General features: G+C 41.4%; 1 protein-coding gene across 8 annotated transcripts; it reads left to right on the top strand.

Annotated features, from left to right (window-relative positions):
- The first annotated feature begins 2 nt into the window (after positions 1-2).
- On the top strand, positions 3-25,460 carry fam131bb (family with sequence similarity 131 member Bb). 8 transcript variants are annotated; one of them, XM_065957635.1, is made up of 9 exons: positions 3-204; positions 10,126-10,163; positions 12,532-12,567; positions 12,968-13,061; positions 14,511-14,735; positions 14,861-15,001; positions 19,491-19,813; positions 20,920-21,186; positions 22,368-25,460. In XM_065957635.1, the coding sequence occupies exons 1-9, from the start codon at positions 177-179 to the stop codon at positions 22,575-22,577; spliced, it is 1,362 nt and encodes a 453-aa protein (XP_065813707.1). In that variant the 5' UTR covers positions 3-176; the 3' UTR covers positions 22,578-25,460. The 8 variants fall into 8 exon arrangements, with proteins under 8 accessions (XP_065813707.1, XP_065813709.1, XP_065813706.1 ...); XM_065957634.1 differs by having other exon boundaries at positions 5-204; positions 12,968-13,070; XM_065957637.1 differs by lacking the exon at positions 12,532-12,567 and having other exon boundaries at positions 4-204.
- Positions 25,461-27,554: the final 2,094 nt, after the last annotated feature.

Raw genomic sequence — 27,554 nt, 5'->3', positions numbered from 1 at the left:
GAAATTGTGTGTGATCGAGTAAGCGCAGCAGAAGGGAGAGAGAAGAGGAGAGAGCGCAGGAAAGCAAGAAAAAGAAGCTAGAGCTGAGAGGTAGAGAGTCGCAGGAGCAAGAGGGAGAATGCACGGTGTCTGGGTAACACTTCCACGCTTGTATCCAGGGCCTTTGTGAATACACCATGGGATGCATTGGCTCCAGGAGACTGAGTAAGCACCGCTTCTCTTCTTCTCTCTCTTTCTCGTTGCAGGCTAGAGGGGGGTTTTGTGGAAGAGGTAGGGGGTGGTGAGGAGGAGGATGGGGGTCTTGCCATGCCAGGAGCGAGGTGTTTTTTTTTTGTGATGATATTCCAGACAAGCTTTCTGAACGTGTGTGTGTTTCTGTTGTATTTGTTTGTCTTTCAATGTAGCCTATCAGCAAGCTATAGATGTATACTAACAGAGGGTGCACACACAGCATACAGGCAAGATGTCAGAGACAATATGTGTTAAAAATGTGCCACTGTGTGTGTGTGGTTGCATCCCCCAACTCCCCTCCCTCCCATCCTCCTCCCAGCTCTTGATTTATGATGCTGTTTGGCAGTATGTATATGTGTGTGAGTAGGAGGAAGAGAGGGATGGAACAGAGAGGCAGAGAGGGAAACGCCAGGATAGGCTTATTTATAGGGCGATGTGGCTTGGAGGAAGAGAGGAAAAAGAGAAATGGGATAATGCCATTGTCAGGGGCGTTTGTACAGTTATTATTTGCAGGAGTAATAGGGATAGAGCGGGATAAAGAGGAAGAATTTCAGTGCAGGCAGGCAGGCAGGGAGGAGGGGAGAGGGAGGGGCATATACGTGCAGCGGAGGGTGTGTGGGATTGATGCGAGTTTTCAGGTGAGGAGCCTTTTGAATGACAGTTTAAGTAGATTAACACCAGCACTGCTGCTTATAAAGGTACACTGGGGAATGTTTGTGTAAAAATCATTTCGGTTAAACAATCAGTTGTTTGCTTGCAGATAGTCAGACATGTTGCAGTCAATATGCAGGTCTGGCATCCTATGTAGTATGACTCACACTCAAAGGTAAAAATAAACAAAGCCTTCCTCTAGTGTTAAATATTAATGAACCACTTAGCACATGCAGCTCTTCAACATATTTACGGCAAAGCCCTGGCCTGAACGCCGGTGTCTAAAGTGCATAACCTCTACAGGGGTCATGACTGTTCAACACAGGCTACAGATAGGATCTCATGTGTACATGTGCATCTTTTTTTTTTATAACCAAATTTAAATACTTGATGAAGAGGTTTTTAAAAATATATACAGACTATGCAAGTGCTGCAGACTGAGCACTACATGACACAGTTAGGAAGGCAGGTGTGAACTGAATACAGCAGAGGCAGAGACGGGATTTGACACATTGCAGAGCAGAGGAGGAGATTGGGATACTCTGTCAACACTACAGGTCAAGACAGGAGACCTAATACAAGCCCAGCGACTCCAGCTGCTGAATATTACGTGAATGAAGGCTTTGGAAAGGTGTCATGTTCATCTGATTTGGAGCTGAACACTGATACTCTTTTTGTATAAGTGATATAAGCGAAGTGAAAGAAGCTTAAGGGTTCAATAATGCTGCGAGTTACATTTTCAAATCAGGGATAATTGATGAAGAGGGATGAAGTGCATTGTAGTCCGTCGGTGGTATGTTATGGAGATTTTTTTAATCAACGTCTCTTCAGTTTGCAAATGTTATCCTTTACTTCTTGAGCTTTAGTCCAGCATGCATATGGAAATGAGCAACACTTAAGAAGATGAAGACTTAAGAAGCAGCGTGTGTGTCTGAGTCTGTGAGAAGCTGAATCGGTAGCAGTGCTGCCGGTGTAGAGGCGGGGTTGTGTTTATCCTGGGTGAGAATGGCTTTAGTGTGTGCTATTGATCGGCCTTCTCAACTGCAGTCCACGCTGCCAAGCAGGGATCAACAGGAGGAGAAGCAAGACCAGATCTGTCTGTGTATGGGAGTAGCCCTGATGTAGCTGTCTGCCCCGCTTGTAACACTATCACTCCTGGCTCCGTCATATCTGGGAGAGTACTCTGTGGTCGGACTTTGATATCCGTTTGTACTCATACACTTCTAAAGTACCTTTCTTAGCAAAGATTAATGCCTCAGTTTCACAGGTCTGTGCCCAGCAGCCTGACAAAGTGTTTTTCTCTTACAAATGTAGGAAACAGTACATTTAGCTTTGTTTTGATTTAATATTTGACGTGACAAAACAGACTGAAGTAGCAACATTTTGTAGGAAAAGTAACACTCTTAATTTTGAAAGGAAAATTATTTACCCTTTCATTGTTCACATTACTTAGAAATTCTGGGTCTGTAAGTTAAACTTTAAAAGCCTCAGACTACAAAAAACTCTAAAACAAAAAAGCATGTTGCAAATTTCAGTTTGAGTGTGTGTGTGTATATATGGTTTGGTGAACAGATAGGAAAATGAAGATTGGAGTAAAATTAGTTAGGCCTTACGTTCACCTTGAGAGTGTTTAGTTTAAAACTGTTTCAGTCTACAAATCCAAAGTCATCATTCCAGTGCAGTAGGTACAGCATTTTGTTTATGGAATGGTTAATTTGGGATTGTTTTTAAACGGATTTACAAGAAGCTACTGGACCCAAACCTTTAAACATCAGCTGCCCACCACCCCAACTGTAAGTAGGTCAGGTGAAGACGGACGGACAGACAGTGATGTACAGTAGATGAGATGTCGGCATCCATCACCGCTCCGGTGAGCAAAGGCCTTGAGAAGCAGTCATTGGGCGGTGCACATTCTACTTCACCTCATCGGCGAGGAGCGGCAAAGAGATCTACTGCAAAATAACTACAAACCATATTTTTTGCCAGTGACTCAGCATGTGTGTGTAGTTCACAGCTAATGCATGCCTCACTGAGAACAAATGTATTCATCTGCCCATTACAGTGTTAGTAATTCTGTAACAGCTGTATGATTCTGATCACATCTCCAAATGTAGCGTTGATAATGGGATTACTCATTATTGTACTAAAAGCTTCACTTCAGAGGCAGTTTGCTGGATCTAGTTACCAGACTGCACTATACCTGAGAGTGCTGGGAACAGTGATCTCTGTTTAATTAGGGCTTAGTGTGCAGTGTAGAGATAACTGATATGGTTCAGGCTGCAGTGGTGAAATTCTAGATATGAATGTGGGACATTAAGACAACTCTCACCTGTTTGTACTGCCTGTAAGCACGTTCTCTCTCTACTCTCTGAAGCCACTGCTGACGCTCCAGTCACTGATTCAAAAAAGCACTAATTGCCCATTCGGTGTGTGTTTGCTGGCACCACATATTTAGTCATATTCAGAATCTTGTTTGCTTGTTTTTTGATCAAACAGTCCCAGATTTCAATCGAAATGGAGCCAGTTTTAGGCTTTTTGAAGGACGTAAAGCTTTAAAAACAGCAGCTGATCTTTGACAACATTCAATATTTAAGAGCTCTGACTTGTTTTTTTGACATCAAGTGAAGCTGCAGAGAGACAGAGCTGTAGTGAGGTCCAGTCTTGTATAAGGATGTTTTCTCTACCAGGTGAGCTACTATGGTGCACTTCTTTAAAATGATATTTATATATAAAGAGATGTGTCAGGAGAGGCCAAGAGGATGAACGTTTGGATTTGAATTTGAATTTGCCACATTACAGACACAGTTTCCCCCGCCATTTAATTAAATAAATAAAAACTCCCCTGCTGACTTTGCCCTTACACCCATTCAGATACAACGTCCAATATTTCACTATCAAACTCTAAAATCTGGCAGACAGTGGTGGAGGCCGATCGATTGGCTTCTTTCCAGGTTGGAAAAGCCTTGCGCACATGAATGGATTCAAGGTGAATAACTCAGTGATGTAGTACCCATGAGACACGGTGGGACCTGATGACCCTTACCTGTGTGAGAATGTGTGTGTATGTGTTTGTGCTCATACATCCAAGGACTTCAGTGTAGCATACATGGCATTAAGTCTCTAGCCACAGATTTATGGGTGTGTGTTCCTCTGTGTCATATTTCTGCTGTGTAATAGCACAGTTTGCCTTGTCACTGGATGCCATGTCACAAGGCTGGATCATTATCGGGGGGAGGAATTGATTAGCATGTTCATGAGTGTGTGTGTGTGTGTGCCCGTTCGCATATCATTGTCACCATGTACGTGTATGTGGCAGATCACAAGTACGAGGCCTGTGTGTGGGCACATGATGGCAGGTGTCTCTGTAAACAGGGTGACTCAGCCACAGAGTGTGTTATGAAATTGAAACATAATGCCATGAAAGAGAGAATTCCATCCCTCCCATTTGATCTCCTGTGTGTGCGCGAGTAGATTTGTGAAAGTGTGTGTGAATTTAAGGATGCACTCAGCATCAGTGCACGACCAGTTTTGATTGTCTCAGTGTTATCCATCTGTTGCTACTAACCACTTCAAAGCTGATAAAGAAAAATAGTATTTTTTTCTATTAACGGTCTTTGAATGTTAAACACAAGAAAATTAAGTTTCCTGCACACGATATCTGTAGGATTAACTGATTGCTTTCTCACTACAAGTGCAGAATCAGGAGACGGTATTTTTTCCGACAAGGGCTAAATGTCCATTATATATTTATCAGGCTATTAGGATGTTTACAGGAGCGATAAGGTTTATGATGCTAGGCTACAGCTTCCTCTGCAAATATTCTGCCTACCGTGGACTCTTAGTTACCACAATGGGTGCATCAAAGACTGCTTTGCCCTGCATCAGTGGTAAGACCTGCACAGGATGGCAGCAACATTCATGCCTAAACAGATTAATGAGGCGTGTGTGGCCAGCTGATGACCGGGGCATGTAGCTTGGGAATCCCATTTCGTCAAATGAATGGCAGTAACTATGTGTGCGTGTTTTCAGTGTGTGTCAGAGCCTTTGCATGTGTGTGGATAACATCCTGAGATACACTTAGCTTCGTTTCCCCTCCACTCTGCATCTGGGCTCTGGTCCTCAGCTGCTCTCGCTGAACTCTGGAGCTCAGTAACTCGGCATCTGCTCATGTCGCTGCAAGACTTCTGACATTGAAGCCGGTACCCCACCGTGGCAACCAGCCTTACTGCAGCTGTCATGGTGAACAAGCACCCAGCACCCTGGTTCTTATTGCTGCAGGGCACTGGGACTACAAAGGACAGATGACACTCAAATGCTTTCCATTTCAGCCGGAGTCATCAAGCAGCTCCAGTCAGAGCTGGAGTTGACAGTGCAGCCGCTGCAGATCTTTGGCTCTTCGTTACGCACGGCAGCGCTGCTCCCTCTTGTTTTTCCTTCTCCTCCATCACCCCACCCCTCTCTCACTCCCTTTATCACTCCTTCTTACTCCTTCTCCTCGGCTGAGCTAAGCCTGGCTCCCCTATGACTGCAGGGGGGGTATCCAGAGCTGAACCGCTGTGTGCAGTGTGTGTGTGCAGTGTGTGTGCGGGGGGAGAAGGGAGCGCGCCAGGGGAAGAAAAGCTGGCTCAGAACTCCGGTGATGTGCTTTGTTGTTGTTGCTGTTTCCTCAAGGAGGGATCCTGCTTGCCTCTTCAGGAGCAGAATTACGCATTCACTTACTGCGCCGCTGAGAGGCCAGGAAATCACCTACACGGGTGAAGAAATGCAGAGCATACAGCGGCTAAGACAGCACCAAGATGCTGGATAATGACAATTGACCCATCATATATAGAGATCATCTGAGAAGCACAAACAACTATGAATAATCAGAGCATCATTAAAACATCTTAACCCTTGTGGCTCACTTCACAGACAGCACATGTTTTGATCTAATCTTACATGATGCTAATAGACACTAGATAATATACAAACAGCTACATAAGGTACAAACTCCAAATTAAATGTTTCTGGTCAGTTGCTGTTAAAGGCTGCAGGGTGTCCCAGTGCCCCAAGCTGCTGCTCTGAGTTTGTTCAGCTGCAGTCCAGAGAACTCTTGGGTCATATTGTGATTCATGTGGGGAGAGAGTGACTGCTAATCTACTAATTGGCCAAACAAGCTGAGGGATGCAGAGACGAGAGACAGAGTAAGCCAAGAGACGGAAAGAAACAGAGGAAAAGGGGGGAAGTGACACTCCGTGTGGGTCCCTGTGCTTCATATAGCATGTTGCTGTAGGCCTGAATATGTATGTGGGCGTTAATATATGTTCGCATAGTGTTTGTGTTTGCAGGGCAGATTTTTAACCCAGATGGGTAAGAAATCTGGGACACTCCCTCCCGCCCCGGCAGAAAATGAGACATCTCTCTGTCTTCCTGGTATCAGCCAATAAGTAACCATCTCACAACACAGTGCCAAAAATCAAACACGACTGACTAATCCCTCAGAGGTCACACAGAGTTTGTTTCTAATCATGAAAGTAGCGCTTGAATTAATTCTGTCCACCCTCTGTGGAAAGGGCAAGTCCTGATGCACAGTAGCTTCTTAATTACTGCCATGCTTTCAAGGAACACCTTGATCACACTCACACTTTTAACAGTTTATTATCAAATAGGTAGATTTACAGCATAGCAGGGAGTACGTTATGTCCATGCAGCTCAAACACACTACTGTACACATAATTACTAGTATTTTTCCTTGCTTTAGTTGAGAAATGTATTGTAAAGTGAGGGAGAAGTATTTGAACCAGTCAAATCGCATGACAGAATGACAGACCTTATTAAACTTTAATGCAAACAGGCAGAAAAAATAAATGAAAAACTGTTGTCATCATGGGTTTTTGTTAGATTTTAACTTTTGTTTTTGTCATTTTGAGTTGGATACTTTCTCCAACAACATTTTCTCCAACAAGAGGATATTCTCTTAATGTTTCAGGAGAGTAAAATAAGTCCAATAAACCCAGATGAGCAGATGTTAGGTCACAGTGACCTTGACTTTTCCCTTCTGACAATATAATCTTATAATTTCTACCTTGACTTCAAATGGATGTCTGTGCCTAATTTAAACATTGTCCATTCAGGTCATCTGGAAATATTTTAAAGAATAGGACAGAAATAATGGCCAGAAAAAAAAATGTTTTACCAGGCAATTGTAATGTCTTGACCAATTACATTTTAGTCTTAAAATGACATGACATCACTACGTCATCGTAGAAGGCATTTGTGGAAAATTGTGTCATGCTTAGCCTCGTGATTTTTGAGTTATGGCCAAATGTGTTTCTAAGATAAGTGACCTTTGGCCAAAAAAATCAAATCAAATCTTCTTTGAGTCCATGTGGATGTATGCCCAAATATGAAGATATTCCCTTCGTATCTTCCTGTCTGAGATGTTGTTCAGAGAATGCATCATATAGACAATAGAAAAACATGCATCCAGCAGACACCAGCACAGAAGAATGTACTGAAAGTGAACAAATAGAAGAATGTACTGACAGTAAACAAACAGTAGAATATGTAAGTCAAAATGAATTCAAACTCTATACAAACATTGTTGTTAAACAAGTTAAATATCTGCACTGTACTCTCCAAAATGTAAATTTGCTTGAATCTCAGAAGACAAAATCTAGACTTGTTTCTAAGCTCTATCGTAGCTTACTTCTTGTGCAAAGTGAAATGATTTCTACACACACAAAATCTATGGAGTGTCCCTTTTTAGGGCACATTTAGCCTGTTAATTTACAACCAAACAACTATTAATACATACAGCAACAGTATGTACCTTCAGCTGTGATGTCCAGAAGTATTTAGGGAAACGCTTACTGCAGGGAAAAATACACAAAGTAGGTTGAAGAAAACTGGGGCAAACAAAAGGAGAGATGAAATGCTGGGAATGTTTAGATATCACAGGCTGAAGAAATATAATACTTTTACAATATTTTCAACCACTGAATTGAGAAAATCCCTTTGTGAAAAAGGGTATAAACTGTACAAATGAGGCAAGGCATGGGGTTTGGCACACCCTTTACTGTGTGAGTAAAGAGGGTCAGTTTTTCTGGAATGAAGTGTGTCCCTCGTCTCCTGCCCTCACAGTGATCTGATGCGACTGGATGGAATTCAGAGGGAAGGGTAATATCAACAGAGACAGAGTGGAGTTGATGTTTCTGAATCACTGGGTCAGTGGGTCACAGACATCGCTGGACATCCACACAGCCAACAACTCTCTGTGTTTCTCTGAGGAGTCGCAAATGATTGCCAAATGCAGCTGTGAAAAACATGATTGGCTCAGCACACACACACACACACACACACACACACACACACACACACACACACACACACACACACACTCGGACACACAGAGTGCTGATACAGGAGTGAAGCCCCTGAGAGTTGCACACTCAGAGAGCACGGACCCTCTGATACACGGAGCATGCACCTAGAGACTGGGGCTGTGTTTAAACTCCATTACCAGTACAGACTTGTTAATTAAACCAATGTTTTAATTAGGATTTGGACAGCCAGGAAAGAGGAGGAGGGATAATAATGTTCATTCATCCAGCTGAGAGCATGTATTTCTCATGACTCCCATCGACAGAGCGCTGGGTGGCTGGCTTTGTGTGTGATCTGCCACGGACTTTTAATGTTGTACTATTTACTGAAATACTGAAATACAGGTGTCATCTGCATATAGAGAAAGTTCTTTAAGGATCTTGGCAAGCAGACTCTATTACTAAAGGATGCCTATGTTCACAAAAAAAGAATCCTTCAGCGTCTAGCTGCAGTGCCTAATGAGTAAAACATGCAGGTGGTTGATTGGAAATCTCAGTCGTATCTTTTTTTATATCCTGGAGGTCATGGTGGTGAGGGGTTAGTGGTAGGTTGCAAAATAGTTGGTCTAGATAATAGGTCTTTGGTCTCAATGTTTCCAGGTATGTGGACACAAATAATAGTGTTGTGAAATAGTAGGGAAATTGGAGGATGATCTTTGTTTGCTACTTCACAAGGACTGCAGGGGAAGAATTTGTTTTACCAGTCTCAAGTCTCTCTCCAGTGTGAAAGAAGGAAATTATTATGTATTAAAATCATAGGGTGAAGGACTTCCATGTATGTTTCAAAGTAAACTTGCCTGGGAGTATATCTATATTTTGTAGGAACCTTGACCATCAATTCTGGAGAGTATTAATACAAAGTTTAAAACTCTTATCAATAATACAAAAAGATTTCTAAGAACAGGGTTGATGCCAGTCAGCTTAGCTGGAGATACAGTAATCTCCCTCTGTATATTGGTGTTGATTCATGGATGTTACACTGCAAAAAAAATAAATATATTTTTGTTTATTTTGTTTGCTGTTGTTGATCATTTGACCTTCCTTGCATGACCTGAATACCTTTGAAACAATCCTTTGTATGAATCTTTGTTGATGGGAGTTTTATTGTTTTGTGTGTGTTGATTATCTGGTGTTTAATAAAAGGCGAGGCAAAATGTATTTATATAGTACTTTTCATGCTCAAGGGCAACCCAAAGTGCTTTGCAAAAACAAATAGGCTTAGTTCAAATCAACAAGAAACACAGAAAAAACAGAAGAATAAACATATTCAGGTTAAAAACAATTCAACAGGTGAGTCTTGAGCCATGATTTATTTTTTATTTTTTGAGGGGATTGTTGTGCCTTTATTTGAAAGAGGTGACAGTGGATAGAGTTGAAAATGAGAGAAAGAGAGAGTGGGGAACGACATGTGGGAAAGGTCAAACTCAAGACTCTGTACATGCTACATGCTTATAACGGCGAGGCCAGCAGCGCCCCCCAAGCTTGGATTTAACAGTGGTTAGCATCGTTTCATGTCTTAGCTCCTCAGGCAACTTGTTCCACAATTGAGAGGCATAGATGCTAAATGTGGCTTCACCATGTTGAGTTTTTACTCAGTGAATGGCCAATAATCCAGAACCAGCAGAGGCCTTGGAGGAAGTACAAAAGAATGATGAATGTAGGAACTCTGACAACATAGGAGAAGTGGAGTGATAGAGATGATTAAATTGAAAGAAATTGCCAGTCATGTGAGAAGAGAATGAATGGTAGTAATAGTAGGATAGTGAATATTTTATGTGGGAAGACCCCTTTTCTTATTCGATTGAAAATTGAGTCCAATACTGAGACTAACATATGTCTTCTTTCTCCTCTCTTGCTGTCTCTTTCTTTCCCCTGCTCTCAGCGGCGGATGGCGTGCCAGTCCAGAAGGATGGGGAGCAGGTAAGTCTTCAGTGATCCCGTTGGCTCACCTCTCTTGTTGACTTCCTCTGGAGATGGACTTTTGCTGCTCCACCTGAGGAACCAACATTGCTTCTGATTTGAAATCAGGATTCACATGCAGCTTTGTTATAAGTTACAGCAGCTCAGCCCACACACACTCTGTAAGTGCCAGTGCTTAAGCATCGTAGATTAATAATAGTATTAGCACATGCCGTGTCATTGTCAGTCACCTTACTTCCACTACTCTTCCCATGCGCAAGATGGGATGGTGTAGCTGGAAGAGTGAGCGAAAGCTGGTTTTGTTGGCTCATTGCTGTTGCTGTGACGTCTGTTGCTTAAATAGATGTCCATCTCACAGAGTCACTGCTCAGTGCTGGTTCAATTCAAAACAGCAGAGGCATCATTTTTCCCTTTTTCTAACTTCTTGGACACCATCACCACATCCTCCTGCCCTATTTCTCCTTACCTCTCTTCTCAAGCTGCTTTACTGATCCCCTTCTCTCAAACTGATCCCTCTGCGACAGGACACAGGAGAAGGCGCCATTTTGGACTAAAATATAGAGAACTCCACTTTTCACCAAATGCACTGTGTGTACTGATTTCATCATTTATTTATGCACCGTGCCCCAGAATGCCCTTCAGTCCTGTGGAGAGGAAAAAAGAAACACACATACAGACACACACGCACGCACACACACATACACACACACACACACACACACACACACACACACATCAGCAATGTCAGGGCTATTGGAAGGAACATAGGAAAAGCTGCTTCAATAAGCCCAGCTCTACCACTCAAGTGTTTTAAATCTCTCACCACACCCACTACTGCAGAGCGAGAGGAAGAAAGAAAGAGCGAGTGAAAGATGAGAAGAGAGTCAAAGAGCAAGGAAGAGAGAGCAAAGAATATACAAGAAAAAGCAGTGAAGAACTAGAAGAGGCTGGTATTGAGAAACAGACTATATGCTGCATGTGGCTAATGGCGATATTGTTAGACAATCCCTTATAATGATAAATAAAATAGTAATAACAAAAACACTTCCTAACCATTCTTTTTTCACATGATGTCATAAAACAGTTTTTATAATTGTAGGGAGAGCTGAGCCGGGAAGCTAAAAAACTATTTGTCTTTTTTTTTTTTTTTACGTAGAATGTGCTACCAGGTAGCTAGCAAAAAGTTTGGAAACAGGGTAAAACAAAACAGCTATTTTAGCTAACAAAACCCACATACAAGCCTGTATTCAGCTTACTTACAAACACACTTACTCACTTGACTTACTCTTTGTTTAAAAAGTACTTTAAGCATAATGTTAGAAATGTCATGTTTTAATTTTACTGGGGTTATATGTTAGACTATTTTGATATAGGAAGACATTTTTGTTTATATTTAACAAAATATTTTGTGCTAATAAGTTAGCTTAGAGGTGAGAGAAGGTCAATTGTGAAAGCTTCGGACTGAGTCAACCGAGCTGTTCCCCTCTGTTTTCAGTCTTTTTGCTTTGAAAGCTAACTAACTGCTGGTTCCAGCCTGATATCTACCCTGCAAACAGACAGAGTATACCTTCATGTAAAACACCTGGGTAGGTCTCAGTAATTGAAAAAGATGTTGACACTGTCACGACAGGCTTGGTAAATTCAAAAAATGCAGCTGAAGGGGACCAGCTGACTTCTTCTAGCTCTGTTTATTTACAATGTCTATCTTCTCTCAGCTTGACTGTCCGTGCAGGTCGACAGGGAGTGAAAACATCTTAGCTCAGCCACTAACCCGTCAGTGTCCCGGTCTAGTTAGTGTCAATCCTGCTGATAGAGTGAAATTGTATGGCAGAGGCTGCGGCTTATCTACTTTGTTCCCCCACATCTGCCTATATACACACATGTAAAGACACACACTCCTGCTGTCAGCCTCAGTCCCCTGTCTGTCTACGACATCAGATACTGTTCGACACAGGACTGACATCTCTGTCTCTCTTGCTCACACACGATTTTCTGCTGGCTTTCAGTGTTTTTGGCAGCACATGTAACAAGAGAGGGGACTCTTTCATCCGTAGCGTATTCACTCTGCTATACATAACTAAGGAAATATACTGATCCCTGTTTAATCCCCTCCTTTCTCCCTGTCATTCTGGTCCTTGACTCTTGCCTTCCTCGTTCCTGGAAAATCCTGTGTTTCTGTCCCTCATTATTTTCCCTCTTCTCTCTCTTAATTCTCTTTTTTTCCTCTGCATGTGTGACATGTAAACCTCCCTTTATCCCTCCTCTTTTTGTCTTCTGCCATTTCCCCTCCTATGCATGTCAATGTTCTCTGTCCTGTCACTCTCTTACTCTTTCCCCATCCCTCTCTCCTCCTATTTCTCTTCCTCAGCATGGACGTTCAGAATTTTCATGGGAAGGAATCAATGTAAGTGTTGTGACACCATTCCTTCATCGACTACCTTTCCTCTTTTTCTATGTTTCTTTCCCCTGTTTTGATTTAACTCACCCTTTAGCAATCAGCTCTTTCTCCCTCAAAGATCCCTCCCCTCCACTTCGGCTTTACAGATGATCTTTTCGGTTTAATGTAGTGGTGCACAGTAGTGAGCACAATCAGAATCACAAAATAAAATAGTATAGGAATTAGGATTTTGGTAATGCAGATTTTATCTTTGGTATTAATCCAACATCTCCATCACCTCTCCACTCACCCCTCTCTAACACACACCGTCCTCACTGTCCTGATGTGTGCCCTGTCACACCTACCATACTATCCTTTTCTCCACGCCTTTTCCCCTCCTCCATGCCTATCCCTTCTCTCCCTCCAGCTGTCTATGGAAGACACCACATCAATCCTGCCACGGCTCAAGAGGAACTCAAACGCTTACGGCATCGGGGCTTTGGCTAAGTCTTCTCTGTCAGGTGTGTCAGGTGTGTGTCTGTGCTGTAACTGGTAAATCGACCCCATGTTGGCTCCGCCCTCAAAGGGTGCTCGAGTCAGCATGGTACCCACTCGGGTTCCCCTGAATCACTTCCTCTCCCCGCTGTGATAACACTTGTCAATGGCCCCCTGTGAGTCATTGACGGAATTATTCAACCTAAAAAACACAACACACACACACACACACATACATGCTCAGTCATACAGCCGAGAAAAGGTGAGTGATGAGTGGGAAGTGTAGTTTTTTTAATGTTAAGTGGTTGTGAAATTGTGGTGTCCTGAACAAGTATTAGTATGGATGTTATGTGTTAAACAGAGTTCAGTGCAGTGCAGTGTAGTGGAGTGCAGTGGTTTTGGTTTTATCCAGCTGTTTTGTCCAGTGCAGTTGAATTAAGTGCAGTGAATTGTATTCAGTACAGTGAAGTGTAGTGCAGCTGCTGCACTGTGCGGTGTGGAACAGATTCATCCTATAATTTATTCCCATAATTTATTCATTAATCTCATCTCCATGCGCCACCATCAGAGAGAATTAAACGTCCAGGGACTTACAGTTTGTGTCATCATGTGTTGGTCACATGAAATATCATGCAAATGGTGTTAGCTTAGTAGCAGGAATTAAAATTCTGTCAAAAAATGTATGTTATTCAGTGTTCGCATGAATCAAAGTTCCCAGACAGACCGAGATGAGGAAAAGAACAGTTTTCTGCTTACACAGCACAGCACAGCAGAGGTGTGAAAACGATCATGTCAACAAGCCAACCTCTCATTACTCATGCCACACAGCCACCTCACCCCAATTAACCTGTTCCATCCCATGATGCACCGTAATCAGACAAGACCCATCCGTTGACTCCTCTTCTCCCTGCTGCCTGTGCAGGCGATGCTTTAGACTCATTAAACACATAAACGCCACCTTCACAACCCTCTACATTTAGCTTTTGTCATTATACATGTTCATGAGGAGCCTCATTAAGCTTCAGGCATTTCATTGAGGATTTGACTGATAATGTTTCTATGCTGGTTTTTCTTGTTGAATTGGCCAAAACTTTATATTTTAAGCAAATATTCAATATTCTTTTTATTTGCCTCAAACATCTGAAGTGTATTCATTATTTCCGTATTTGCCAAAAAAGTTTTAATTGCTATTAATTACACCTCAAAATGTGATCTCACATATTCATATGTACTTGAACCAAAAAGCAGGTCAGGCCCAATGGTAAAAAAAAAAACACAATTCATTGAAGAACTTATTAAAATAACTACATTATATATATATAATTGTATCATTCAGTTGACAAACCAGTTTATCAGTCAATCCCTACTGGATATCCAAAAAGTGTCATAAACCAACACAGCAAATCTTCCCTCATATCCTGTGATCATGACCTTGCCTCTACATGTCCCATCTTCATCGTCTTCTCCACCTCCAGGTGTGTCACGCACTATGAAAGAGCGGGTGACCAAGCCCACAGCCATGGCCCAGGGTCGAGTCGCTCACATGATTGAATGGCAGAACTGGAGCATGACGACGGTGGGTCCTGGGGGCATCCCCCAGTCTCGCATCACCACCCAGGAGCGGGAAAAGGAGCGTCGGCTGGAGAACGATGCTTACAGCGACCTCAGTGACGGAGAGAAGGAGGCCCGTTTCACTGCAGGTTTGAAACATACACACACTCATTCAAACACACAGCTGAGGTTGTTTAATGACATCAGCAGAATTATGTTACTTTTCACTATAATATTTATTGATCCCTGTTGGTCCTTTCAACTCTGACCTCAGGTATCCTGCAGCAGTTTGCGATCTCGGAGGCAACACTCCTGGCCTGGTCATCGATGGATGGAGACAGTCCGCGGTCGGGCTCAAACCAGGGCAGCGTGGCTCATCTGAGCGAGGTCAACCAGGAGAGCATAACCAGTCGAGGTAAAAGACTACAAATGACTACAAAAATGGATTCAGTTTGTAGCTATAGTAATATTTGTTTCTTCTTAATGCACAGTAGGGCTATCAAAAAACAGTGCATCATATTGCTTAGTCTGATTATATGTTTAGTTCATTCTTTTCACAAGATATTCATAACTATAGTTGTCTGAGCCGAGGAAGCAACACTCTTTCTCTCTAAAATGTAGTAGATTAGAAAAATGAAGTACAAGAACATTAAAACCATACTAAAGCATAATTGTTGAGTACATGTACTTCCTTATTTTCAACCACATATGAGCAGACAGCGTTATAACAGCTGTGTGAAATGTTTGTGTAGGTGTAGACAAGCGGCCTTTGGTATAGCATGTGTCATGCTGCTTAGTAATGAGAACATACTGTTCAATCTCCTCTCTCAAGGCTGGAGGCTTTTCTCATCATCCATTTCACATTTTCTTACATGGACTTTTATTCCTCTGAGATCAACGGGGTCATATACGGTCCAACAAATCATGTGATCTTTAGAGCGTCATTACTCGTCGGAAGTTTGAGCTAGAGGTGTGCGGTTCTTTTCTTCTGAAACTAGAGAAACAGAGGTTTCTGGAAAGCTCCTGCATGTCTGTGTGAGAGCTTTACTTCTCTCAGTAAACTAAAGCGTGAAGTTGTAAAATATGTGGATAGTCTGACCTGTTGACAATGCTAATCAGTCGCAGTGCATCTATATATCTTAATTTAATCCACCATCTTTGTTGATCATTGATGATTGCTGCATTCATGTGTTGTCGGACACATTGTAAAAACGAGTTTCCGAGTTGTAAAATGTACATGAACACTTGGATCAAGTCGGAACAACGACTCGGAAACTCGGAAAAGAATTAGGTGCCTGAGTTCTCGACTTGACATCAGAAGCGTCATCACATGAGGGGCAAAATATGTTTTGTTAACGTTAACATACTTTCTATTAAGTCACGTATTGCACATCAACTTCTTGCTCAAATATAACTCTAACAGTTACATTCCACAGATCTTTTTGGTAGCAACGCTTTTTTTTGCTGTTCTGACAACATTCCGACTTTCCAAACTAAAATCACGTGATCACTCTGAAGTCGAAAGAACGACTTCCCAGTTAGAAACTTGGACCACCGGAGCAGCACATAAATGCAGCACTCCTATCGGCTCTTCAGGTGGTTGCTGCAGCCAATCAGAGTGCTGAGACATGGTTTAGACCCGTGTTGTTTTTTTCTGCATTCATGTTCCCCTCGGATTGTCCCAGTTTCCAAGTTGGGAAGTCGTTCTTCCGACTTCAGTGTGTTAATGTGCTTTCAGTTTGGAAAGTCAAATGTTGTAACAACAGCAAAAAACAGTGTGCATACTATGAAGAAAATGTGTGGAGTGTCACTGTTACGCGTTATATTTGAGCAAAAAGTTGACGTGCAATACTTGAATTAATAAAAAGTATCTTCATATTACAACAACATATTTCGCCCCCCATGTGAGGACAAAAATGATGTCAAGTCGGCAAGCCGGGGAACATAATTACACTAATAGTGCATTCCCTCAAAACTCTAACTCAGAACTCCATGGTCACCTCGAGTGTGACGTCATTCCAAGCTCGAACATTTGACTTCCGAGGTGAATGGAATGCACCAACAGCAGCTCATTTTTTTTGATAACTTTGCTTTGGCAACAAAAGTTGTTTATCATTCATGCCAATAAATAATCCTGAACTTGAACTTGTTTACTGCGATGAGTGGATCAAAGTTTAAAATATAGAAAGGAACAAGGCGGCAAGCAGAATTCTTAGCAGAGCTGAGGTGTGGAGCTGATATTTCAAATCCTGGTTGTTGAGGAAAATGACGACGATCTGCGCCCGAGTCCTAATTCTCAGAGGATTAGAGGAGATTCTTGTAAGTACTGCTATTTCCAAATGATCTAAATTGTAATGGATGGTGAAAGCCATGGAATATGCAAATATAATTTTTGGATTACTCAAAATATTGCCTTTTTGCTAAATAGGAAAACATTTGTGTAACAAATTATCCAGACAGACATACCATTACCCTGTATTGATTAAGCTGTCTGATTCTTGTACTTATCATCAGAGCATGCTGAAGCCATTTATACTGTGTAAAATAAACACACTACTGTTGTAGAATAGTGTAGGGTAACAGTTATTTGAAATACGCCTTTTACTACTGTATGTTGTTTATTTTAGTAAATTCAATCCCAGAACTCCTCTGTGGGTGAACAAATGGAGGGATGGTGTTAGTCTTCCGAGGAAGTTTGTCTCTGTGTGTTTGACAAAGATACTGAGCTTATAACCCAGCAAATAGTACTTGTATTAATGTATTTATTTTTACATGTTATAGGGTGCATGATGATGATCAACAACAGGTTGAATGAATATGAGGATGGCCATCTCCCCCTGACCAGCCAGAAGTATCCCCTCCATCATAGCTCACCACCTTTAAAAGCGAACCCTCTCCACCCTCTGTCCCAGAGACCCAACCTTCAACATCCCAGCAAATACCACAGAGGAGGAGAAGCGAGCCATATCCCCTCCAGGAACCTCACCAAGCTCATCTGAAACACACTCATAATGATCTGCATCAGCTATAGGCAGATCAGCTAATGGGAATGCCACTTGACTTTAGCTCAGGGGAGAGGCAATACAATACAATACTTTGAATTTCCCTCGGGATCAATAAAGTATCTATCTATCTATCTATCTGTCTATCTATCTATCTATCTATCTATCTGTCTATCTATCTATCTATCTACCTATCTATCTATCTATCTATCTATCTATCTATCATCTATCTATCTATCTATCTGTCTATCTATCTATCTATCTACCTATCTATCTATCTATCATCTATCTGTCTATCTATCTATCTATCTATCTATCTATCTATCTATCTATCTATCTACAACCACACACCTATGGCTATTGCACAAACCGAGGACCAGTCAAGTAAAGGGACTCTAGGACACAGAAAGGGATGTGGTATGCAAAATGAAAACACACAGTTTCAGTGCAAAGCCTGTCTTGTTCTTCTTCCAAAACACCCGGTGAGCGGCTGTGGCTCAGATGGTAGAGTCGGTCGTCTCTCGGTTCGATCCTCAGCTCTTGCAGCAACAAGTCCAATGTGTCCTTGGGCAAGACACTATATCCCGAATAGCTCCTGCTGCCTCATCGGCAGCGTATGAATGTATATGAATGGGATTAGTTACTTCTAATGCTCACTTTATATAACAATCACTGCCATCAGCGTGTGAATGGGTAGCTGTGACATGCGGTGTAATTGCGCTTTGAGTAATCAGGAGACTAGAAAAGGGCTATACAAGCTCAAGTCCATTTACCATTTACTCATGGATTCTACTAAAAGGTAGGGCATGACTCAGAGACAGAAGAAGCAGGAAACTTTCAGGACACTTGTGGATTTTGGACTCAGGGTTTTGGGGTTTTGTTTCGTTCCAAATCGTTTACTGTGTGGTTTTTTTAATAAAATGATTGAACTTTCAAGTTCTGTTTTTTAGATTGCATTTGTTTTCTGCTCAGAAGTCTTGATTTGGTGGCATCGTCAATTGGCTGAGGTTGTTCAGATTGTTTGGGTGTGTAATACTTGGTAATCCTGTGGAAAATTATAACTTTCAGAGGTCTCTATGGGGGGGTCTCATAGGATAATAGACTGACCATTTCACTGCATCTGTGTTCAAAATGATTTTGGACCTTAGCAGCGTCTTCTCTGTGTAGAGCTTTCTTGCTCAGGAAGTTATCAATCAACCAACCTTTATTTATATAGCGCCAAGTCTTAACAAATGTTATCTGAAGACATTTTACAATGATAGTATTGCAGATAATTATAGTATTTGCTTTTTAGTCATTAGTTAAACTCCTTGAGGATATGGCACACACTTTCCAATTATCTCATCATTTTCTAGCTAAATAAACTTTGAGCAGGGTGTAAAAATGTTTAGCTGTGTATACTCTTGGGCCCCATTTATACCCTTACATAAACAGTGCAAAATGAAGGCTGTGACAAAACAAATCAATTTCACATTTTAAAGGTCTTTAGTGAAGCATTTCTGCAATAGAAAAAACATTTTTTGTCCAGAAGTCCAGATCAAAGCCATAAATTAAACAGATGATGCAGAGTCTCTCATGCTTTTTAAAATGAAACCAGATGAAACCCTGTTACCATGTGAATTGTTCCTAAACCTACATAGCATTGCCAGAGGGTATATTGTCGGTCTTTGGTGGCTCAAAATATCCTGATCTTTTCCCAGACCAATGATATGTTCAGGAGGTATTTTATTTTTCAAAGTTTAAAATTAAAACCCCAAAAATCAACCGGGTGAGATGATGAGGTCTTTCTAAGGTTTATATTTCTTGATACTTTGAAGAGCTATTTGAATCCCTGATCTTACCTTTTTATTAAATCGAATTGAAGGGCACTAATAGCAGCTGCTTTCCCTTCATGTTTTCCAGATCAGATACTACACCACTCCTCAGCAGAGGTGTGGCCTCACACGTACGTCTCTCAGGGCCACTACTGCCTCTCCTCCTCCGACGCCTGGGAGCCCATCAACAATGATCCCTCTGGTGTAGCGTCTCCCCCTGCTGGATCCTTCGTTATGGGGACGGAGGGGTATGATGGGCAGGTGGCGGCTCACTTCCTGTCGCAGCAACAACAGCAGCAGCAGCAGCAGCAGTTCACTCTCCAGCAGCAGAGCCAAATCCAGCAGCTGCAGCAGATCCATCAGATCCAGCACTACCAGCAACAGCAGCTCCTACAGTATCAGCAACAACAGGTGCGTGTGGTGCACTCACTTTTGGATTTGGATTTTTTGAAAATCTTTAGTGTCCCTGAGGAGCAATTTGGTTTGCAGCAGAGGTCCATACTGGCAATACATCCTAAAAACAGCACAAAGACATAAATACATACACATAGAAACTTAACTACTGTGGACATCATGATGATGGATGTGAGTGAGATAAGACCAACAGTACATTGTAAAAGTGTACAGGCAACAATGCCTACAGCTTATTTAAAAACCAAACTGCTGATGGGACAAACGACCTCAGGTATCTGTTAGATTTGGCCCTCCTACCATAAGTGAACCTCGTCCCTGTCGGCAGAAGTCTAAACTCTGAATGCAGAGGGTGCTGAGGGTCTTCCAAGATGGGCTTTGCCTTCTGAGTGGCTCTTACTTGGAAAATATGGCCAGGATCATTCAAGTCAACGCTGACAATCTGAAAAAACGCCTTTTTTTTTTTGTCTAGTTGAGTCTCGTGTGGAAAGCAATTGAGTTGAAAGATGTTTGCATGATGTTGCCACATTTTAGAAAAGAACATGAAGCCTCTGTCAACCCCTAACCTCCAAATTCAATGATTCTCCATGTCTTTCCATATTCTTTTTTGCACAGTGTTCAGTTAAAAATCTTAAAATGTAAAATGTGTCTCCGTGTCTGCATACAGTTCAACAGAGATTAAAGTGAATTGAAGTCTAATTTGGTTAAAAGATAGAATTGATTTAAAAGCTATTCCTCTTGCAATAATAAACTCAGCACAGCTTAATAAGCTCTTAACTTAGGACTTCTTTAACTTACTTACATACACATACAAAGATGTGTTTTTCTTTACAATATGTTGAAGTGCAAAGGAAACGATAAAACGTACAGCATATAATCATCAAATACAAAAGATGCTTCTCTCCTCCTCCACAGATGAAAAACTTATTGATTTCTGGCATTGTCAGAAAATGGGAAATCTGTTGCCTTCCTAATCCTTTTCCCTCTGCTGTCATCTCAAGGCTTTGTGTACTCCGTCAAACTATTCGATGCTGAGTAACCTCTGACGTAAACAAGCCCCAGATCTCAGCTCTGTCTTTGACTCTTCCTCCTCTCTCTATCTGCAGTCACTGGAGCAGCGGCTGCACAGTGCCAACCACTCTTTGCAAGCGACGCCCAACAGCACCATCCACAGTCTGGTCCATTCCGCTCACCCTCCATTGGTTGATCTGTGGAACACGGGGCAGATGGAGACCTATCCGACAGAGGCCGGAGGCTTTATGGGTGTGTCGGCGGTGGTGGAGCCGAGCCTGTGTGTTCCCACTGGGGAGGAGATGGTGGGAACGGAACACTCCCCGCTGCTGGAGCAGCATGAAGAAGAGGAGGAGGTCAAGGTGAGGTGAAGGCAGGGTGAGATTACATAAAATTACATCTCTGCTGTTTAATTTTTAATCTCTTCGCTGCTGAGCTAGCACTGTTAGTGGTTGGAATGCTGGCTGTATTCTTTTTTTTCTACAAATGATGTGTCATTTAGTCGCATTGTATTTGATTTAAATCCTTAAGTTTTAAAGTTTATTTTCAGTCACCCTGGTCTGGTTCTGGGTTGGTTTCAGTTCATGCCAGTGTTATAAGAACCAGTGCTGAAATGATTAGTTGCTTAGTTATTGGTACACTTAAACATTTGAAATATTTGATAAATATTCAAAAAATTAAAAACATCTTGTTTCTCATGTGAGAATTTGTAGCTTTTCTTATTTATGTTTTCTTTGTCTTAGTCACATAGGGCACTGTGTGTGTGTGTGTGTGTGTGTGTGTGTGTGTGTGTGTGTGTGTGTGTGTGTGTGTGTGTGCGTGCGTGCGTGCGTGTGTGTGTAGTAAAATGTGTCCTAAATTTTGCATATCTTATAGGTTATGCATTTGTTGACACATTATTATTATTATTATTATTATAGCAGCATTCATTAAACATCAAATTGTCACATCGTTATCAATGACTTTACTTAGTGGTTAACCTCTTAAAAGCAACATTATTAAATCTGTTAAACAGTTAAAATGATGTCTGTCTGTGAGTGAGATTTATAGTTTGGTTAAAAGAGGTGATGTTTGCATAAAATCTGTATTATACAGTGAGGATCACTTTGGTTAAAAAAGTAAGGGTTGATAATACAGGGAGGGTCTGGTGAAAGAGGAGATGTATTATGGGATCCAGAGTTTTTTAAATCTTGAGACTTAAATACTACAGACCAAAAATCAGCAATCTGTTGACCTCTGTTGATTTGACCCCTATTTAAAAAATCTGGTTTTCAGTGAGTCCCCATGTTTTTGGAATATTAAGTTACTTAAGTTCCACTTTAATGCACAAAGTACCACATTCATACATCCTCCTCATGTTGTCAATTTGGTTTGTTTTCTTTAAGATACTGAATTAATGTAAATTATTATTTTAGTTTAAACCAGCGTCATCACAAATGAATTTGTGGGTTTATTAGTAATGTATGGACATGAACCTATTGTAGCACAGCATCTGTGTTATATCTTAGCCGACTGAACCTTTTTGTTGTGTTTGATTGAGCAGGAGGAGGAGTTGACACTGTGCATGGAGCCAGAGTCGGCCATGTTGACTCCACCCACGCAACAAGGAGACGCCTCTGGTGGAAGCAGTCCGGGGCAACCGCCTTCAGAGCCAATCACAGAGCGGAAGGCCTCCGATGTCAGCTCCGGCTTTGTTCAGACACTAGTGGAGAAGGACGAGGACGGACCCGCCGCTTCCATGGCAACCAACTAAGCTCCTGGCTGTCATGGGACTCCTTATAACAAAAACTGACCGGGGAGTCAGCGAGGAATGAGCGTAATAACACAATATATAGCTATTAATCTGTTCCCTTTTCAGGTATCAACAACACGACTTTTTGGTTGCGAGAAAAATTCTTGGTAACTGGTGAGAAAAGGATTTAAAAGTGGACTCACAATGAGACACGAGCTGATGCAACAAAGGACACCCATTTCTTTGTAAGCCTTACATCCCAAAGGTAACCGAGGAGAGGAGTGAGGATACAGTGACTGAGGAGGAGGAGTTAGAGGAGCACCCAATGATGGACACATTTCCATTAGAGAAATGAAAATGCATTGAGAGGCAGAAGAGGGGAACAGAAACATGCATGCTTTTTGTGAAGACAAGCAACTTGACCCTGTCATCGTCTTATAATAATAATAACGAAAATTGACCATTATAATAGGAAAAAGACAACATTATAATAGGAATAATTTTGTAAGAAATCAAAAAAGGAGAGAGAGAAAAAAGAGAAAAATCTATGTATAAGTGTACTATAAGATAAAATGTTTTCCTATTGGAGAACTACTCTATTTACAGCTGTAAATCAACATGGTAGTGTTTAATCAAATTAATTTCCCTGTCGCATCAAACACACTCTGTATACTTTTAAAATGCAATCCCAAACAATTCCACATGTAATTTAAGTAGGCTCAGAAAATGTCCGCATTTCAGTGAAATGCAGATTAATCCTCAGAAATAAATCGATGTTATGGCACCTGGATGCCCGAGGCACAACCCAGGGACAGGCCTGTCCTGCTGACTGCACACACCGAACCCTGCACAGATAAGGATTGTACTGTAAGATAGTGTGCTTCCTACTCTGTCCCTCTGTATGCATGTTTCTTCAGAGTACTATGGAGTACCTGTACTATACAGCACTGTATAGACTTTGCACTGAACCATAGTAACCCAGGTGGGGCCGCAGTGGGCCTGCGGTGAATTTTGTGACGGAGATGTAAAGACAGAGCTGCTTAAGCGAAATCTCTTTTGCACTGATGCAATCCTACAGATCAGAGGTTGCCTTCGGACGGTCCATGTTACCTGGTTCCCACTCTGAAAGCTTTCAGCACCATCGACAACCAAAACCGAGCCACTTAACAACACAAAACCCTCAGCTGCTTGTTTTTTTTTTGTGTCAGAGACATCATTGATATAAATTGAGGATGATAACCACTATTTGAATGTACTGGAAGATAGACGGCAGGACACAAGCATTTGTTTTTTATGTCTCCTCACGGTCCACATGGGACAGAATCAAACATAAGTCTTTAAACTGTGGAAGGAAGGAAGGAAGGAAGGAAGGAAGCAAGGAAGGAAGCTGCTGGATATGGATTCACTGCTTGTTCGCCTAGAGTACCACTACACACACACACACACACACACACACACACACACACACACACACACACACACACACACACATACACACACATACACACAAAACACACATAAATATCTAAATTGTAACCAGCAATAGGCAGGCACAACACTGGCCTCGTGACCAGTGTAAGCTCTGTCACACAGATGTAAATATATTCTGAGTATATTAAAAAAAATCGCCTCTCACTTAAAGTTGCAACTGTTCTAGTGAAGTATGATTTCTTTATTTTTTTACGCCTCTTAGTCCCACTTTATTTTGGGATTGCTTCCAAGCTTTTTTGGCCTCTCATTTTTTTTCTTTCTCTCATGTGAACCACCACAAATGAAACGGAGGAATGTTTGTGTTGAATATAGAGCCAACATCAACTCTGTGACATCAGTCCATCAGTGGGGACACAAAAATTCAACAGTAGTAGGTCTGAGTTCACAGGAGGGAATTACAGCCTGCGTGCCACTCAATCAGCCAATCAGGGAACCGAACAGAAGACTTGGACTGAACACTGGAGCCGAATAGATCGGTGTCTTCCTGCTTGTCATGATTACTGTGAAGCAGCTGCCTAGAGTGTGATAGTGATTCTAACAATATTTGAGGAAGCATGTTTTTTTTGGGGTTTTTTTGTACTTTTTGTTTGCCTGAGGAGGTACGGGTGTTTTTCCGTTGCGGAGTTGAGAAGAAACCGTTCTAAAAACATGGACTGGACTGTGTGCACGTCCACTGGGGAACGGTACAACAACACACAACCACTATTTCCATCTTGTCTCTGTCGGGGAGCACCTTCTCCTCTCACTTTGATGATTGTGTGAGAAACTTTCAAGATAAAAAAAACAAACAAATCTAAATGGTTCATTGACTTGAATGACTTTTATTTATTGATTGCTTCTTTATGCAATGTTGGGGATAATGTTTATTTTTCTACTGACTTGTTAAAATCCCCTCCGGTATGAGTTAGAATAGGTGTCCATGTTGTAAAGCAGTCTTGTTTCTGGCAGGTTTTGAGCACTTTACAGTAAGAAAAACAAAAAAAAACACCTTTCTGAAACTTTTGTTTAGAGATGGAAGTATGGCAGCTCTTAATCATGAAATCATTTTGTTTCACATTAAAACTCCCTGTTTAATGACTTATGAGGACTAGAGGGCTCAAAACTGCAAACAGAATGTCTTTACACAATGGCATGTGTTCATTTATTTATTGAACAATTACTCGGCGGGGAAGGAATAATGTGAGCTTGTACAGAGTTTTTAATTTCATGTAGGTATAAACCCTTCTGGGAGCAGTATCTGTTTCTTCAAAAGCCCAATGAGTCATCTGAAAGGCTGTGTCTTGTCTGAGTTTGACTAAAACAAGCGACTAAACTTGATGAAAAGACACTGCTTCTATCGGGGTTCTTTTCTTGTTTGTTTAATTTATCAGCATTTAAATGAATGAATAAACTAATAACGAGAAGCCAAATATATTCCTGTGGATGTTTAGGTTTTCTGATCACATCTTTGTTAACTGACAGGTTTTCAAATGGGTTCCTCTTTTTGTATGAGTTTACTGCCATTTTCCAAGAGTTACGGTAAACTGTCAGCAGGCATGACACTCAAAATCGGCTTCTGGTCCTCTGCCTCTCTCCTTCTCTCTCTATTTCTATCTCTTTGTACCTGTTCTGTATATCTCTGTCTGTCTGTTCGTCCGTCTGTCTGTGTAGAGTTAGTTGTCTGCTGTCTTTTTGGAAGAATCACTGCCTGAAAAAAAAAACATGTTTTCACATAAACCAAAGGGGATTTTGAGGCAATCAGACGTGTAATATAGATATAATTTGGTCATGTGTGGCAAAAAAAAAGTAACCGCTGTACAAAAAAAAATGCTGTAAAAAATTTGAATGGCTTCTGTAAAAGTCTGTAAAAATTGGATATATTTGTTTAAAAATGGGGCAGTGTGACTGGTGATACCAGTGTAAACTCATGACACTCACACCTATGCATGCTAGTTGGATGGTTGTCACAGGATGGTTCTTCCACGGGGTCCCCCCCCTCCCCCCCCTTTACCCCCCTTCCTTTATCCTCTTCTGTCAACAACTCTCTGTTCCTTCCTGTTTCTCTTCCTTTCCCCTTTTTTTCCTGCACGACAGACCTTCAACACCTCTTCCAGCTCCTTTACCTGTCTCCTCTTCTTTTCCTCTGGTAGAGAAAGAGCAAATAAACCAACAAATGGCATTCCCTGTGCAGATGTGTGGATATCTTTCCCAGGGTGTAAATTAGATCCTCAAATGTTCACGTCTTTTATCTTGAGAGCCTAAACACGTGATTTACCTTTTTTTTTAACTCTGTTTGGCAGCGGCAGCTATCTCAGGCCGACTAGCTGGTGCTTGTCAAACAAACACAGCAATCACTAAGGAACTGGCAGCACAGCAGAGAATCCAGCACGTCTGGCTTTCCCAAAAACATTCCTCTCCAGTCTTTATCAGAGGGTTTATGCCAGGAGAATATTAATGACAAATGCTCAGAGAGGAGTCCTTCTCTGTGGGGACGAGCTGCTGATTTGTTCAAGCTCACATATGAATCAAAGACTGAAGCTCACTGTTGACCTTCACAGCACAAACAAATGTTCATATTTTCATACAAATTTCTCTTTTGAGCCTGAATGCTGGAACGCTGATCGTATTTTTTTCTTTTTTAAAACACTATTGTTGTATCTGTCTGTCAGTACATCTGTCCCCTAAAGGATGGATTAACATGGACTGTATAAAACATGGACATAGTCTCAGTATTGTCACCTATTGGTTTAAAAATATTTTTGAAGTCAAACAATGGCCATTGCCACATTGGAATGCTGTCTCAAACTAACTTTCGGTCAATTTAGAAACAAGCATTTGTCCAACGCGGGCAGGCCTTTAGCCTTCTTACAAACAGCTACAATGTAACTGTTTGTCGGTCAGATCAGCCACACTTCTAATTATAAAAAATACATAGTATTATTATACTTTAAAGGGATGAGTTCTAAAAAAAAAACTCCCTCCCCCCTACAAGAAAAGCACAGTGTGTGCCAATCAAGAAATGAGCTATTCATACCAAAGTCACTTTTTGATTAGTCTGTTAACATTTTTATTTCTGCTGTAAAATGGGCTTTTTTAATATTAATGGGGCAGGTCTTTTGGTGCCAACCTCAAGTGAACTCTCAAGGAAATGCAATTTTTTTTAACTTGACTCGAACTTGGTTTCATTTTTCAAAACGCAGAGGTTGCACCCTGGTAGAATATTATGGGATCTGGTACAGATACTCATAGTCTTTTAGGATTCATTATTATAGCTTGGTAGCATCCAAACTTTTCATCGAGTGCCAGCATCAAGTTAAAATTATAAAAAGTTATTGATACCTAATGTGACTTGAAATAGCCCTCTTTAAAACAATGCACTGCTGTGCTGGTGGTTTGAATCACAATACAGATTGGCTTTAATGACTAACTAGTCACTTACCAGAACCATGCACTGTGCTTCATATTGTATTGAGACAGGGCCTTTTGGCTCCGTAAAGTTATCATGGTGCCAGTTATATTAAAAATGGT

This window comes from Labrus bergylta, chromosome 8 (assembly GCF_963930695.1).
Source record: "Labrus bergylta chromosome 8, fLabBer1.1, whole genome shotgun sequence".
Classification (NCBI taxonomy): domain Eukaryota; kingdom Metazoa; phylum Chordata; class Actinopteri; order Labriformes; family Labridae; genus Labrus; species Labrus bergylta.
The sequence above is the reverse complement of the archived record's forward strand: the minus strand, read 5'-3'. Positions and strand labels throughout refer to the sequence as shown.